Genomic DNA, 15,494 nt, shown 5'->3' with positions numbered 1-15,494 from the left:
GAAGTTGAACTCTAGATCTCATGTTGACAAACCACAGGGAAAGGCATTTCAGTTTCTGTAGTCCCTTCGCTCTCTTTTGTTGTCACCTCTGTTTGCGGCCGTTTTTTCAAGATTATTTGTCATCACCGAGTCTAGAGTTAAACAGATTACATGTACATTGTACATGTACGGTACCTTAGTTTTTTGTTGTAGTTTCCAATTTTGTAAGGGACGCTAATATTTATAAGTACATGTACTAGATACATACATGTATGTGTACATGTATTGTAGATTGAAACCTGAATCAGCTGAAAAGCAAATGTCTTTTTTTGGTTTTTCTATTGTATTCCACGGGGGATATTGTCATCAATTGATGGTTGCCACCACTCACAGGCCAGATTCCATTGTCTGTGAGGGAAGTTGGTTATTTTAGAACACTGCATGATTGTTTTATTGGGGTCGGGACAACCGTTTGCTAATGCGACTTTGGAAAACTCGACCGTTGAGACTACTTGACCGTTGAGACAACTTGACCGTCCGTGTGTAAAAGGGAGAGACAAGTCATCCATTGAGACAAGTCATCCATTGTCTAGGGCGATATGTCACTCACTGCGAGTGATCCCAAATCCTTTTTTCACACTCAACGGTCATATAAACTCTTGCTTCTAATGTCTGTTTAATCAAAATGACTTTTGAAGTTTTGTTTTATTAAAACTGGCCGAAAACTGAACGCATATTGTTTCATAGTTTTGGATCATGCATTAAGTGCATGCATGCAATATACTTTGCAAACTCATCTCGCTATACGAACGTTTCAGAAATGTATGTGACGTAATGGGTTTGTCATCTGTGCGGCACAAAGTAGTTATTGTTGATGAAAAAGTTGAGTTGAAGTTTACACAAGATCCAATTTTTTAAAAATTCATTGGAATTCTTATTTATGAACCAAGTTTTCTAAATTGAGGAATTTTTCATTCGAAAATGTATATAAGGTTTTTACAGTTGTTCTGGCTGAAAATAGATTTGCTGCTCGCTCGGTTACTTTCTGGAAACCGATCCAGAACGAGGAAAAGTGTCACCACTTTTGTCGATCCTGTATGTCTGAATTAAAAGTTGAAATTTGAAACTGATTTGGTGGTAACAATGGTATCTCTGTCACATAAGATGGATGGTGACCACATTTCATTGGATTTTGAGGATTTTTGTAGAGCTGCAATCTGACTGAATAATTTCGCTATCTTGAACTGGGAAAACGACTGTATTATGTGAAAAAATTTCACTGGTCGAGTTGTCTCTCTGTCAAAGTTGAGTTGTCCCAACGGACGACTTGGCAAACAGTCAAGTTGTCTCAACGGTCGAGTCGTCCGAAGTCGAGTTGGCAAATGGTGGAGTTGTCTGACATCCGTTTTATCCCCAGCATGGGAGATGGGTACCGGTACTTGGTAACGGTAGATGATGGGGGATCGGGGAATCTCATTCTGTTCAAACTAATGTTGCCAAAATGTTGGCCCACTGTACAGAAACGTACATGTACATGTACGGCTTATATCCACTCCAGCTGGGTTAGACCTACACTGTACAGTGTACAGGTAGTTTTGGTTTCAGTTTGTGAATTGTTTCAACTCCTGAGGGCGCCGTTCACAAATACTGAAGGTGCATCCCTAACTCTGTATTGCATACACCCAGAGCCAGGTACACGTGTACGTGTATCATCAAGGCATTTGGTTCACAGCACACTGGTGGCTGTGTTTTGTGCAAGTTCATGCAGTTACAAGGTACAATTGTACCTGTTCTGATACATGTTCTAATACCGTGCAATTAAAAAAAGAAATCATCGTTACACGAGTCATCCAGCCACAACAGCAAGTCGTGTAGAGCCATGGATTTTTGGTTTATTTTTACAGTTATGGTAATATCAGTGAATTATGTCATTGTTATACGTTTCAAGACACGCAGGCAGTTTGTTTACATGACCATGAAAAATACATGTACATGCTGGGACATGTACATGTACACATGGTTATGGCTTTAGTCAGCATTCAGAAATTCTTTGGTACATGTACAGTATAGGCCTACATGTATCCCAGTTTGTCTTGGATTGAAATCAGGATGTCACAAGTACATGTACATGTGCATTTACATGTACATATACATGCTACCAGTTTTGTTCTTCATGGTTATTCACAGTGTGTAAACTTGATTAGCAAAAGACACTGAAGTTTTTTCCAAAGTTGCTGAGGCAGGAACCTCGTTCTTGATCATGGAATTATTAGATTTTCAATTACATGTACATTTTAATGCTTTAACGTTTGTTATGTAGGGCCTACATGTGTGATTGTGACCTGGAAGTCAAAGTTCATGTTTTTATCAATGTGATAAATAATAAATTGACTTCAATTGAATGTACACTAATGGAAAAGATACATGTATCCGTACATGTACGGTACCAGTACATGTCCATGTATCAGTGTAAATGGTCTGAAGTCTATTATGCACTCTTCACCTTCTAAATCAACTTTGATTTTCCAAGTAAGACAGAAAGGTCTATTTGCAGGGCTGCCACAGGGTAACCCTCTAGGCTAGTAATAAATTGATGGATGTGGCTTTGTAATATGATACACAGGTGAATACTTTTCAGGGATGGGCTTGGAAAGTATGTACAGACTGTGTACATGTAAGTGTACTGTAGTTTATACAAGAAGTATGTACATTCAGATTTTGAGATGGAATTCCTGCTTTCATCAAATCATGCAAAATGCGTACTGATAACCTCTACATGTGGGTTTTAAAAAAGGTCAGTAGTTCTTTGTCAGCTTTTCCCCATAATAATTTCTTTTCACGTTTATCGTGTAAGAAATTTTGTTAAATGTTAGAAATTTTTCTTTGTGAAATCTAAATATTGAAGTTCAAGGAAGCTTGAGTTAAGAGTTCTCAACCCCCCCCCTCCCACATGCACGACATGCAGTAGAATTCGCCTTCAAGTTTTGTTGCATGTACCGGGTAGGCCCTACCATACAAGACTTTGTACAGTGGCTACATGTACCATACAAGACTTTGTACAGTGGCTACATGTACATGCTGGTACATGTAGTCATGTACATGTACATGTACTTTACCTGAACAACAAGACAATTGTTTGCTTGTTATGAGTCACTGCATATTGGACATAATCCTTAGGCCATTGTAAAGACCTTCCTATTGTCTCATCTCTTATGCCTTGCCAGTCAAGTTAGCCCCCATTAGAGGTTTATATTACATGCAGGAAACAAGTCAGTTTATCCATAGCTCTATGGTTTATCCAGCCACATACATGTACATAAAATTATCATCAAGGTTCTGATTGATTACCAAGTATACATGTACATGTATGTCATGTATGTAGTGAGTACTGACTGACTGACTGTATATGGTACATGTATATTGTTTAAGGGGTTCCAGTCTGGAATCTTCCCTGACAATTTTTTTCCTCAAGGTGGTGATGCTGGGGTCTCAAAGTTTTGGAAGGATGGCGTGTCCAGCCAGCTCTGTGCAGCTGTTTACTGCATGAACAGTACTGGGTACTGGAAGCCTGAAAGGGAATTCAGGATGCAGGGAGGGCAAGGAAAAAAGGCTCTTTTTTTTTGAAGGAAAAAAATTGGCACAAATGATGGCTCCAAGTTTTTACAAAGCTTCAATACATCAAAAGATAACTTCAGTGGTGGGGCTGGATTTTTCATTAGATTTTACGGGTCATTTAAGGATTTTTGGGGGATTACAAAGTTTGGATTGTCCCACTACTGTGTAGTCGTAGGACCCTGTTGTAAATTTTTGTCATAAAAAAAGAACAGGTACATGTAGGCCTACATCAGTAGACAGAACTCTCACTCGAAAAAATCCACAGGGCACAGATTTTTTTTTCCAAATCATCAGTAACAAGACAGCAGATCAGTTGGCCCAGCGTTGATTATTTATTATGAGTCACCTATATGTACATGTGTAACAGCAGCCTAATTTTTATTGATGGGGGCCAGCCCAACACTTGCACCCATGGCCTGTGGCTGTGTAGATTGTGTACAAAGCTAACCACATGGCCAGTGAAAACAGAGCCTTCAGTGTTGGAGAGACCAGAGACCAAGACCATGTGTTAACTTCATTACACACTGTGATCCAAAACTTGTAGTGGTGGGACAGTCTGCCCTTTGTCTCCTTGTGCCATCTTAACATATTTTTGCATAATTTTTTTCCCAGTGCCTTTCATCTGTACAAGTATCAAGTGGTGGAAAAACCCTCTCAGTTTCTTTAAGTTTTGGATGGATTGTTGTAAGAGTGTACCAAGTTCAAAGTTCCAACAAGTGTAGGTTTTGAGCTCTTGCATACTGCAGTCATCATGATTTTTTGTCTTGTGGGTGAGTACCAGTTCATATACTGTACATGTACATGTACCCCTTTACACATGTACCATATAAGACACTTGCTTTATTCATTTCTTCTGAAAGGGTCACATGTACATGTATTAGAATGGGATTTATTCATGTGTAATTCGTACCGGTAGATGTGGCCCCAGTGTTAACCTTATTTAGAGCTACATTTACCCATACGGTATTTCTAGGGCTACGCTTGTTTATGACACTTGACAGGCTGCAGTATGCAAGGACTTGTACTCGTACATGTCCAGTACACGGAGCGGTACAATATACTAATTTATAACACATCAGCGCCATTGATTTGTCAAATACCTGTACTTCCAAAACATACCTGGTATGGTAGAAATGACCTTTTTATGTGTACTGACCAGTACATGTACATGCATACACAAGTACATGTATGTGTACCGTATATTGTGCACGAGGAACAGTGAAATTCAAGTGAGAATGCTAGGTACTGGTACATGTACGTGTACCGTACATGTATATTGTGCACGAGGAACAGTGAAATTCAAGTGAGAATGCCAGGTACATGTATAATGTATCCTGATAAGTGCTAGCACATTCTGCATTTCGGATGAAACCTGACATCCTGGTTGATGTTACAGTGTGACCATAGAAGTCCAGTAGCCTGGCATGTTTGCAAGTTTCACTTTTAGAGAGGTACAGTGTACGTACTTTGTACACGTACTAAATAATGATTAAGATCTTCATTGACAGTGCCCATGTTGCCTCGTCTGAGATTTGCCAAGAATGTGATCTCAACATATCACAGTCCAGAAACTTGCTCAACAAGCATGTACAATATATTCGACATATAAATTTTGTTGGTGGTTTCTCAATGATTTTCATACTTTCAGGCTACCGCCGCGCTTCTGCTGCTGATCTGCACTTGAGCCCTCTGCAGTTTCGCATTGAGGAGCTGAGACATCATTTCAAGATTGAGCATGCTGTCTTGGAAGGATTCAGGAATGTCTCCAAGATGCTGAGCGAGAGCAAGTCATCTGACAAGAAGGGACTGGCAGAGGTACTCCCAAATTTTAGTGCGAGTTAAAAATGTCAATACATGTACATGTATATATCACTTCTGTTTGTTTTTCATTTTTGAGATGTACATGTACTTTGTTTATGCTTCAGAAGTACATGTGTTGATTTTGATTGCTTCACCACTGAAATTATAGATATTTGTAGGTACATGTAAGTAGTGTTTGGATTTGTTCAGTAAATTACAATCAAAAATTAATGCTGTAAATGGGAATTGAGAATTTTGGGAAATTTCTGGTTCACATTCACACTGGTATTTCATGAGGCGTGAAAAACTTTAGTCACTCATAAAAATAGGGGTGAACATGTTCCCATATTGCTTTCTCTGAAATTCAAAGTTTTATTAAACATTTCCTGAGACCTACGAGAAACAAGAGAAAAAGCGATAAGAAACTTGAAATTAAATTATTAGTTTTGATAAGCTTGCACTTATTTTGCCATATTTGGCTGTTTTTTTGCTGTATGTACAAATGGCAAGTAAACATTACCTACTCTGAGGATAAAATTCCAAATTGTGGGTACCTTTGAAGATCCATGTGTATGTCAAGTTGTCTGTGATATTCAGCTATTGGTCATAAATTACAGCAGGTCATAGTCTAAACAGACCTTGTCCTGTTTATATATTTATTTATTGAAGTCTTTTAATGAGGGTACATGTAAGCTCCATCAGTGCACAGTACTGCTTCCCATATCGGCCCTCAATTAAAATACAATAAGTAAAAATTGAAATTATTATAAAACCCATTATACCTAAATAGCACACTAAAAACATTTTAGTTACGGTGAAGTTGCATAGAACATTGATAGTGGAAAAAGTAAAACTTGTAAATAAATCAAACTTAAAATTCAAAAGTCTGTAAAAACACATTCATAATTATGCTTTACTCTAGGCTGAACGGGGAACAATTGAGTCCAGTCACAAGTTGGACATCCTTAGGCTAGCCCTAGAGAAGAGGCTAAAGGAACTGCCGCTAGATTCAGACACGGAGAAGATCAATCAGATTAAAGATGAACTAGCCACAGGAAAGTCGCAGGTAAAGTATCGTCTTTGTGTCTGTCCATGTTTCCACTGTAGCTGACTGTCTGCCTATCTTTCATTCACAGTCTTAACTCGCTTCTTGTCCACCTGTCTTGAGGACAGGTGTTAACAGTTTGGGTAGGTTGGAAATCAAAGATGGTATCGAGTGTCTTTGTAGAGCCATCAATTTGTTTTTTACTGTCATTTTCCTGCAAAATGTTTTGGCTATTCTTGTGTGTTCTTTCTCGCTCTCTAGTCCTATGGCACCTTGCCCAAGCCTGCCGCCCTAACAGGCAGGCTAGAGGTTCGTTTAATGGGCTGCCAAGACGTCCTGGAGACGGTCCCCAACAGGTCCAAGACCAACTCCTCCTCGGGAGGGGCCTTTAGCCCAGGGGAGAGCCGGGGGCTGCTCAAGGGGAAGACGTCCTTTCATGGCAGGGCCAGCAGCAGGTCGTCCAGTACGAGAAGGGACGAGTTGTCCAGTAGGTGCCCCGTTTTCTTGCATACATGTATGTACATGTACTATTGAGGGTGTTGTGTAACATTTGTGGCCAGTGCTCAGTATCCATTCTATGAACAAGCTCTCCCTCACTGGTGACAAATAGAGAGGCTTGGTGAGCCAGGATTCTAGCTGCTAATCATCATTGTTACTAAATGTTTTCAAACTTGGGGCCCATTTATGTATACAGCAAGCGATAAAGGATACCCCATGCGATACGATGAAATTAATAACCGTGGGTCCTTTGGGGTTTTTGTGCAATGAAAGCAGGCATCTTAGTAAAGCCGTGAACCCTGTTGTACGGTTATAAAACCTTATTTTTCAAAGATATCGTGCTGACCATTATGTTGTCTTGTCAGGGACTTGACTGGCATGATTTAGTAATTGCTCATCCCTCCTTTGATTCTCCCGTTGTGTACGTGTGGGGAGGGGGGGTTGGCATTGTTCATGAGAAGAGTCGGTGATTGGCATACCAAGCAGTTTGTCTATGAAATGCACATGTATCAGGCTGCGTAGCACTTTCTGTCACCACTTTGATTATTGCTTGTGCGTTCATTTTAAATGGGCCCTGAATTTATAATCATGAACCATTAACAAGTCGGGGGGGAAAATGGTATTACATGTACCACTGCATAAACAAAGCAGGTGACCAGGAAAATGTTCATTTAACTTGAACTCTGGTGTACATGTACATGTATTCCACTACAAACTCGTCAAACAAGCAGGCTCACAGATCAGTTCTAAGAGAGATCGCTTCCTTTTTTTTTTTCTTTATACTTCCCCCTTTAGTTTGCAAAGAGAATCCATTCTGCAGCTGGTGGGGATTATTTCTGCTCATTTTTTTGCAGTTTTGGCTCAGAATCATGATTTTCTAAATGTAACCCAAAATGTGAACCTCTTCAGCTCGAGTACCGGTATCTTTTCTTTTCCATTTCTGCCCCGTCATTGAAAAGTTTGTAATCACGGTATGGGTTAGCTAGTCTTAGTATTTCATTTCGACTACAGACAGGCTCGTAATTCTCCTAAGTTTTCTTTTCCAAACTTTGCAGATGACATCAGTGCCATCTTGAAGCTGGACAATATTCAGGTGGGGCAGACATCCTTCAAGCCCATCAGTAACCAGTGTTGGAGTCAACGGTTCAGCATAGAGTTAGACAAGGTCAGTTTCACATATTTTGATGAAATCAGATGGGCAACTTTCTCACAGGTCAGGTCGATTCCCTAGTTTTTCAGGTGTTTACAACAGAGCCTTTTTTCCATCACATTGGAATTCCTTGTTATTCAAAAATTATTACTAGAAATAGTAGCAATACTTGGTAGTAATAAACAAGATTGGTATTTTACCAATTTACCGATTTTACTGAAGCTCCCGTTCTTCTTTCCTCTGCAGTCTCGTGAGCTGGAGATATCTGTACTGTACAAGGACTGGCGGTCGCTGTGTGCCATCAAGTTCCTTCGACTAGAGGACTTTCTAGACAACCAAAGACACGGTCTGGTCCTTAACCTAGAACCTGCAGGCATGCTGTTTGCCGAGGTAGGGGTTCAACCATCTCGGGGGGGGGAAATTTCAGTTGACCACAGCACTTTGGTAACATTGGAAGTTTGCAAAGCATCTTCCAATCAGTGAATTTGTAAGTAAATGTTAATTATGGACTACAAATAAATGGTCAAACTTCAAGTCCCTTAAGAAAATAAATGGCTGTAGGTAGTTTTCTTTATAGGTCTCTATACTTTATCCATCGCCAAAGTTGGCATTTAAACTTCCACCTTCTTCATCTATATAGATCACGTTCTTCAATCCGAGCATTGAGAGGCGGACAAAACTGCAGCGGCAGAGAAAGATATTCCCCAAATACAAAGGTACACCCTTCAGTTCACCAACCTGTCCTAGCAGCCCGAGGAATGGATCTCATTTACCTAGTCTTGCATCGTTTGTTTGTCATTCATGCTAGCTGTATGTGTTTTTGTACCTAACCATGACCTGTGTATGATTGAAATGGTGCGTGAGAGTCAGCAGCTCGACCGTATCAAGAATTATTTTGTAAATGCTCGACTGGATAGGTTTTTATGACTCAAAAAAATTCATGTCCTTTTTTAAGTACTGAATTGAAAAGGTTCAAAATTTGAAGTACCCCTTCTGTTAAAAGGCACAACGGACTATCTGCCTTGGACAGAAACACCCTCCTCATCGGTTGAAAAGAGCCATGCTGGTAGGGAGTGTCCACTTTGTTGGTAGTAACACACACGCAGCGCATGCGTTCTGTAGTTGTTTGTAATCCAGCAAAGGGAAGTTTGTCAAAGGAGCCTCCGTTGTGAGCAGAATCGCTCCCTCTCGGTCCAGCTCGGGCCCTTACTGGTAACATGAATGAGACAAAAGCATGTCTTTTGTATCAGTATATATTTTTTGTTATTCCATCACAAACAACCACCTAATGGTGTACCACTACATAGTGAAACATACAAGCCGGAATTTAAAACACTTTCTGTGCCCCGTAGCAAGCTCATTTACGTTCCCATAACACCGGAAGATTGCACAAATAAAAGAGAAGTGGATGTCACTCTTTTACTTTGCGTATAACAGGTGAAACATTTCAGGCGCAAAGTTTAGCTAGGATGACCTCAATTTTCTCAAACAAATTCGAGGGACTCAAATCCCACACGTAATGATGAACTGGGAACTGTGTACAAAATCTGGCCTACTTCCGGACCAGTTTCACTCTTTCTGATGAATTTTCAAAGTGTGATGGTATCTTCATTTATTTGAATATGGGAAAAATCACAATGAAAACCTTAACCATGATCATCTTACCCTGGCAGTTTTTTTGTAAGCCCATTTAAAAAAACAAAAAAAACAACAAAGATCCGTATGTTCATGTATGTTGCATTTTGATTCAAATGTCAGGCAAGAACTTCCTGCGTGCCAACCAGATGAACATCAACGTAGCCACCTGGGGCCGGCTGATGAAGCGGGCCATCCCTCCGACGTGCACCTCCCCGACCACCCTCAGCCCGGCGGGAAATGGTGGCGCTCTGCCCCCCTCCCTGGCCCCGCCCGTGAGGGAGCGGCCCCCTGTCATCCCCCCACCCGTCCAGCGGCTCAGCTTCGAAGGGGAGCTGCCCGAGATCGATCAGAGCGGCGAGGCCCCTTCCCTTAAGAAGCCCAATGGGGCCCAGGGGGGTAAGCACGGGGCACCAGAACATGAAGTGGAGGTGAGGCTTGATATCTACATGAATTTCTCCAAATTTTTCCCAGATTTAAGGGTTTCGAACTCCAAATTCTTTTGTGTGGTTTTAAAGCTCTGAAAGACATGGTATGTTATTGTCGCCATTGTTACAAATGCTTTACTTGAATGTTAGGTGGAATTTTCATCATTCCTTCATCTCACCCATGTACCCTGGCCCAGTGGGCAAGTTGGGTACAAATTTTTGCTGGTCAGCCTGTCAGGGTATTAACCTTCACCAGAAGAGCATTGGAGGAGACAGTACCGTATCTCATTAGGAGAGACTCCAAGTGGAGTGACATGGAGGCTACCATTTTGTAGGCATCAGGGAACTGGTATTCTGTTTCTATAGTAAATGCCTGTGTAACCCTAAAAACAAGTCCTGCGAAGCAAGTCTGAAGTGCGTCTCCTTGCAATAAAGACAAACAGTTTAACATCAGTTCATGAGCTTCATAGCTCACTCAGTGAAATAACATTCAAAGCAGAATTTTTGATCTTATTAGTGTTACAGTCCTAAAGCCTGGAACGTTGGTACTGTTAGGGCTGACAATTTGTATTGTGAAAAACCAAAATATAGCTCTTGCAGTTAAAGTAGTATATTGCACTAGATGCAGATTTCTTCACAACACTGTGTGCAGCAGTGGGTACATGTATGTCAAGCTCCAGGTCAGGGCCAGTGACTCCCCATAATTCAACCATCAAAGCAACTGGTAGGAAAAAAGCCACAGATACGTGAACCTGGAAGTGTTCTCAGGAAACTTTACAGGATGTTCACTCAGAAACAGTGGCACTCTGTGATCTCTGGAAAGCAGGAAACCGTTTTGATTTTTCTGGCTGTGGTGCCATTTCCTCTCTGTAGTGTACGTGTGCATTGCGAAAAATGATGCACAAAGCTTTTTGCTTCGTAATGTATAATTAACAGAAGAGACGGTTTTAAACACACATGTACAGCCTTTTGGTGATTCTTGTTTCTGTAACTTTTGGGATCTGTTGGAGTTTATAAGCCACTTGTTCTTGCCTAACGAGAGCTGTGTTGTTGGTAGACGTGCATAGTACATGTAGACAAAGCGATATGAATAATGAAAAGTCATCTTTTGGCAAGATGTGTCTCCGTTTGACGTGTGGGCTTCTCAATCTGCTATGTTGGGTAAGTGAACTCCAGTCACTCTAATGGCTGCCATTGTTCACTGATCGACATGTTTGCAAGCATGTTTTGTATGCCAGTTAGGCGTGGACGACATTGCATTTTTTTAATGCCGTGATATTTGTGTCAAAATTACCACGATATTCACTAATACAGCAATATTCTTTGTGGTGGGATATTAAGTGTGTGTCATCAAAAAGCAACCGCGATAAGAAGCGACATTCAATAGGAATGCCAACAACTTCAGACTCCACTCTAAAAGCTAATGTCCATGTACACCAAAACCACAAACACAATGACCGGTTGATAATAAAACTTCAGAGGCTTTTGGCTGGTGGGTCGGTAGTCGATAAGCTTCATTTTACCAAGTCTACATGTAAGTCAGAGTGCAGACCTTACACTGGATGACTTGTACTAAAAATATGGAATGAAATACCACGATATGGTGCTTTTCCTTTATTTTCAAAGCGTAGTAGCAAGAATACATGGTATCAAAATTCCTTGTTATTTGCTGGTGTTTTGGTATTAATGGATCGCCAGTCAGTATTTTTCGGTATTGAAGAAATACTGCTGCTATTCGATAATACTGAAATACCATCCAAGCCCTAACACTAGCATAAAGCGGATTGTGTGGATTTGGTATCTGAGTGATGGAACACTGAACATGGCTCGTACAGTGAGACTCAGTGTTAGTGAACAGGTTGCCCCTTCCCTTCCCTTCATGGAGGCCTTAGGCATGTTGAGTGGAATTGTTTTAGAACTCCAAAAGTGAAACAAGTGGCGCCAATGCCAGCCAAAGGCCATCCTCTGCACTTCTGTGAGGACAGACATGTACGCTATACACGTACCTGATGCAGGGATTGATCCTTCCAAACCAATGCTTTGTCACAGAAATCTGTAAATCTTATCTGTTCTGTCCTACGAAGGGCATTCAGTCCTTTAGAAGAAGTGATTTATCAATAAAGTAACAAAAACCTGCCTCAGAAGCTCCTGAAAATACATGTACATGTTTGTAATTGTACAAAACGATTTTAATTAAGATAGTACAGGTATAGTGTTACACCTATTTGAGAGACCATCAACAAGGGGTATTTTTATTTTCCAAGGATGCACTATCTGCATTTGACTTTTTGGGTAGTCCGGGCCCCAGCTCTGCAGCCCCCACGCCAGACCTGCCAGAGTCCGAGTCCAGACCAATTGTTCCCCAGGCCTCCACACCTGTGTCGCCACCTGCAAGTGTAGCAGCTCAGCCACGGGAAATCAGGTACGGCCCCATTGTCTCGGGTGGGAATCAGTTCCAACCGGTTCAGAGAGGCTGGGACCAGTTCAAAACGGAGTGGTTCTGCTTCGCTAAACTTGTCTGTTGTGGGCCATCTGTTTCACTCAAATATAGGTATCTTTTGAATCCATCCTGTATGGCATCTTTTGTAAACTTCCGCTTCTAGCACAAGTTTTTTTTCTGTTTCAAAATGACCTCCACCCTGACCAATTTGTCTCAATTTTTTTCTTACTGTGTTCTGTACCTTTATTCTTTGTCGATTCTTACAGAGTCGAACAAGATTGGATTAGATTCAAGCGTGTGATTAAATTATATTCACATTTGTAAGTTCTCATCATCTGTCATTTCCACGTCTGTCTGTCTGTAATCTTTGAAATGATTTGCATCATTCTTTTTTTTTTGTTGTTGACGATATGGCAGCTCTGGTAACTTCCTCACTATGGATAACTTCCGCTGCATCAGTGTGCTCGGCCGTGGCCACTTTGGTAAGGTGCTCCTTGCCGAGTACAAGAATACGGGTGAGCTCTTCGCCATCAAGGCGCTGAAGAAGGGTGACATCATCGCGAGAGAAGAAGTGGAGAGGTGAGGGGGTTCCCTAGGGGTCTTTCTGAGCAGGTGTTCGTCCCTCCATAGTAGGAAAACAAGTTCTTCAGAAGAGTGACTTGAACCTACAGTTGCATAATCTCTGTGTATTTCAGCTGTATTTCCTTGATTTGCTTTTAAAATGAATGTACCGTTTTGTGTTTAGAAGGTGAAAGAACATACCACATAATCAAACTTAGAAATGGTGTTAACAAACCTCGATCAATAATGTATTTATTGAAATCTGAGCTCAACCTGTTCCATAAACTAAAAGTCCATTTCATCTCTGGTCCGTCTTTTTAGGCGAGGAAATCGGTATGCATGTACTACTAAAAAGAATTCCACCGTGGTGTTAACAACTCTTTCATTAAATTGGTCATTTAGAATGGTTCGGGGTGGCAGGCATATCACATAATCAGTGTCCAAGGAATTTTTGGCTGTAACCATTTGGTGGAGATGGACTTTAACTTTTTTGTCAGTGTTTGAGTCAGGTATAGGTTTTTTTTTCGAAGGAAGGCTTGCAGACTGTTAGAAAGTACTTAAGTACTTGTTTCATGTAGGTTGTTCCGCTTGTCCTCACAATGGTTTTGCGCTGACTAAAGTATCTTCTTGATCGTTATCTTTCCAGCTTGATGTGTGAGAAGCGGATCTTTGAGACGGCCAACAGCATGAGACACCCCTTCCTGGTCAACCTGTTTGCCTGCTTCCAGACCGAGGCCCACGTCTGCTTCGTCATGGAGTATGCCATCGGTGGGGACCTCATGATGCACATTCACACGGATGTCTTCTCGGAGCCCCGGACAGTGTAAGTTGAGGAACGCCTTTGTGAAAGCCACACACGGTGCGGCTCGGCTCACTCATTGTAGCCAGACTTGCTGTGTGCCAAGCAAGTCGTGTTTCACTGTACCTCCAGAGAGAGGGCATTGTTTGTCCCGTTGCCCCTACATGTACCATATAATACTCTCCTCCTACTCACGCTCATAAGACCTGCAGTTTCATCACCTCAGAATTATTTTTTGTCCAGATTCTACTCGGCGTGTGTGGTGCTTGGTTTGCAGTATCTCCACGAAAACAACATAGTTTACAGGTTGGTCAGATATTCATGTCGAAAGTGTAAAAAAAAAAATGAGCAGTTTGAAAATGCAAAGAAGGTTGACAGCTGTGCTTGCTTGATCATACGTGATTTATGTCAAGATACCCCAAACCATGTGGATGTTCTTTCATGCTTGATACTTTCATAATTTTCATCCGTCAAAGTGATCCAGAAGGCTTTGGCAGACTGTGAAAGTTGGGAATGTTTTATTGTTCGTGTGTATTTTTCAAGATCATGTTATTCTTTAGCCTGGCTTGGGAGTGATGGGTCGCTGGTTTTCAGGATATAAAATTTGGTACACACTGCTGAAAGTGTTCATTTCTTCCAAAACTTATGACATCATAAGTAACCAAGATAGGCTACCAAACATCTGCACTGAAAAAATTCAAAAGGTTCAACACGAGCATTTTATGGTTCAATCGGGCAGAGATTTGAAGCTAGACAACCTTCTGCTAGACCAGGAAGGCTTCTTGAAGATTGCAGACTTTGGCCTGTGCAAGGAAGGCATGGGGTTTGGGGACCGCACCAGTACCTTCTGTGGCACCCCCGAGTTCCTGGCACCGGAGGTACTGACAGAACCGTCCTACACGAGAGCGGTAGACTGGTGGGGCCTGGGAGTCCTCATCTTTGAAATGCTAGTAGGAGAGGTGAGTCCGGGAACAAGCCTGCAGAGATTGTTGAGGCTGTGTCGGAATTACTTGGCTGCGGCTTGAAATCACACATGACTCTGTGGTTGTGGCTGCAGCCACGTCCTATAGAGACGTGTGTAATTCAAGCCGCGGCTGAGTGATTCCAACAAAGTAGTTTATTTGAGATGTAATCAGTGGCCTTTGACAGAGTTTGGTGAGGTCCCCAGCTTCGACATCATCTTTGCCCTCAGATAGAGTCCTTTTGTGTTCAGACAGGAGTGTTTGGCTTCCCGTGACAAAAATTGGGCAAAGCTGAAGACTGAAAAAAGGCTGCGGTTTGAAAAATCATTGGGGATCTCATGGGGTTGGGCAGTATCCGCCCCGAGTTGAAGTGCACCCCTAAGTGACGAAAGAAAGATGGTTGTAAGTTTTCCATGCGGGTTCATGCACGCATTCTGCGTGTTCGCAAAGACCATACGTCAATGAATAAACGCGTTATTCGTACTCAGCGTGCTCTACTTCAAATGCACCATTGATCTCCGTTATAAACGTGCGCTTTTATGCAGTGAATACCAAAAAAACCATGGCCTCATGTCCATATGG

The 15,494-nt window shown here is 41.6% G+C and overlaps 1 protein-coding gene across 1 annotated transcript in view; it reads left to right on the top strand.

Annotated features, from left to right (window-relative positions):
* The window catches only part of LOC110990255 (serine/threonine-protein kinase N2-like), a 43,021-nt gene that overhangs the window by 21,043 nt on the left and 6,484 nt on the right, over positions 1-15,494 (top strand). The window contains exons 4-15 of the mRNA XM_022255146.2: positions 5,243-5,409; positions 6,317-6,460; positions 6,701-6,926; positions 7,993-8,102; positions 8,334-8,477; positions 8,728-8,803; positions 9,846-10,153; positions 12,415-12,572; positions 13,008-13,169; positions 13,798-13,974; positions 14,194-14,256; positions 14,690-14,909. Of these exons, the coding sequence (XP_022110838.1) occupies positions 5,243-5,409; positions 6,317-6,460; positions 6,701-6,926; positions 7,993-8,102; positions 8,334-8,477; positions 8,728-8,803; positions 9,846-10,153; positions 12,415-12,572; positions 13,008-13,169; positions 13,798-13,974; positions 14,194-14,256; positions 14,690-14,909 (1,955 nt within the window). The remainder of the gene's footprint in view (positions 1-5,242; positions 5,410-6,316; positions 6,461-6,700; positions 6,927-7,992; positions 8,103-8,333; positions 8,478-8,727; positions 8,804-9,845; positions 10,154-12,414; positions 12,573-13,007; positions 13,170-13,797; positions 13,975-14,193; positions 14,257-14,689; positions 14,910-15,494) is intronic.

This window comes from Acanthaster planci, linkage group LG11 (assembly GCF_054643075.1).
Source record: "Acanthaster planci isolate LZ-2023a linkage group LG11, COTS_SCS, whole genome shotgun sequence".
NCBI lineage: Eukaryota > Metazoa > Echinodermata > Asteroidea > Valvatida > Acanthasteridae > Acanthaster > Acanthaster planci.
Note: the sequence above shows the minus strand (reverse complement) of the source record. Positions and strands in the feature narration are given on the sequence as shown.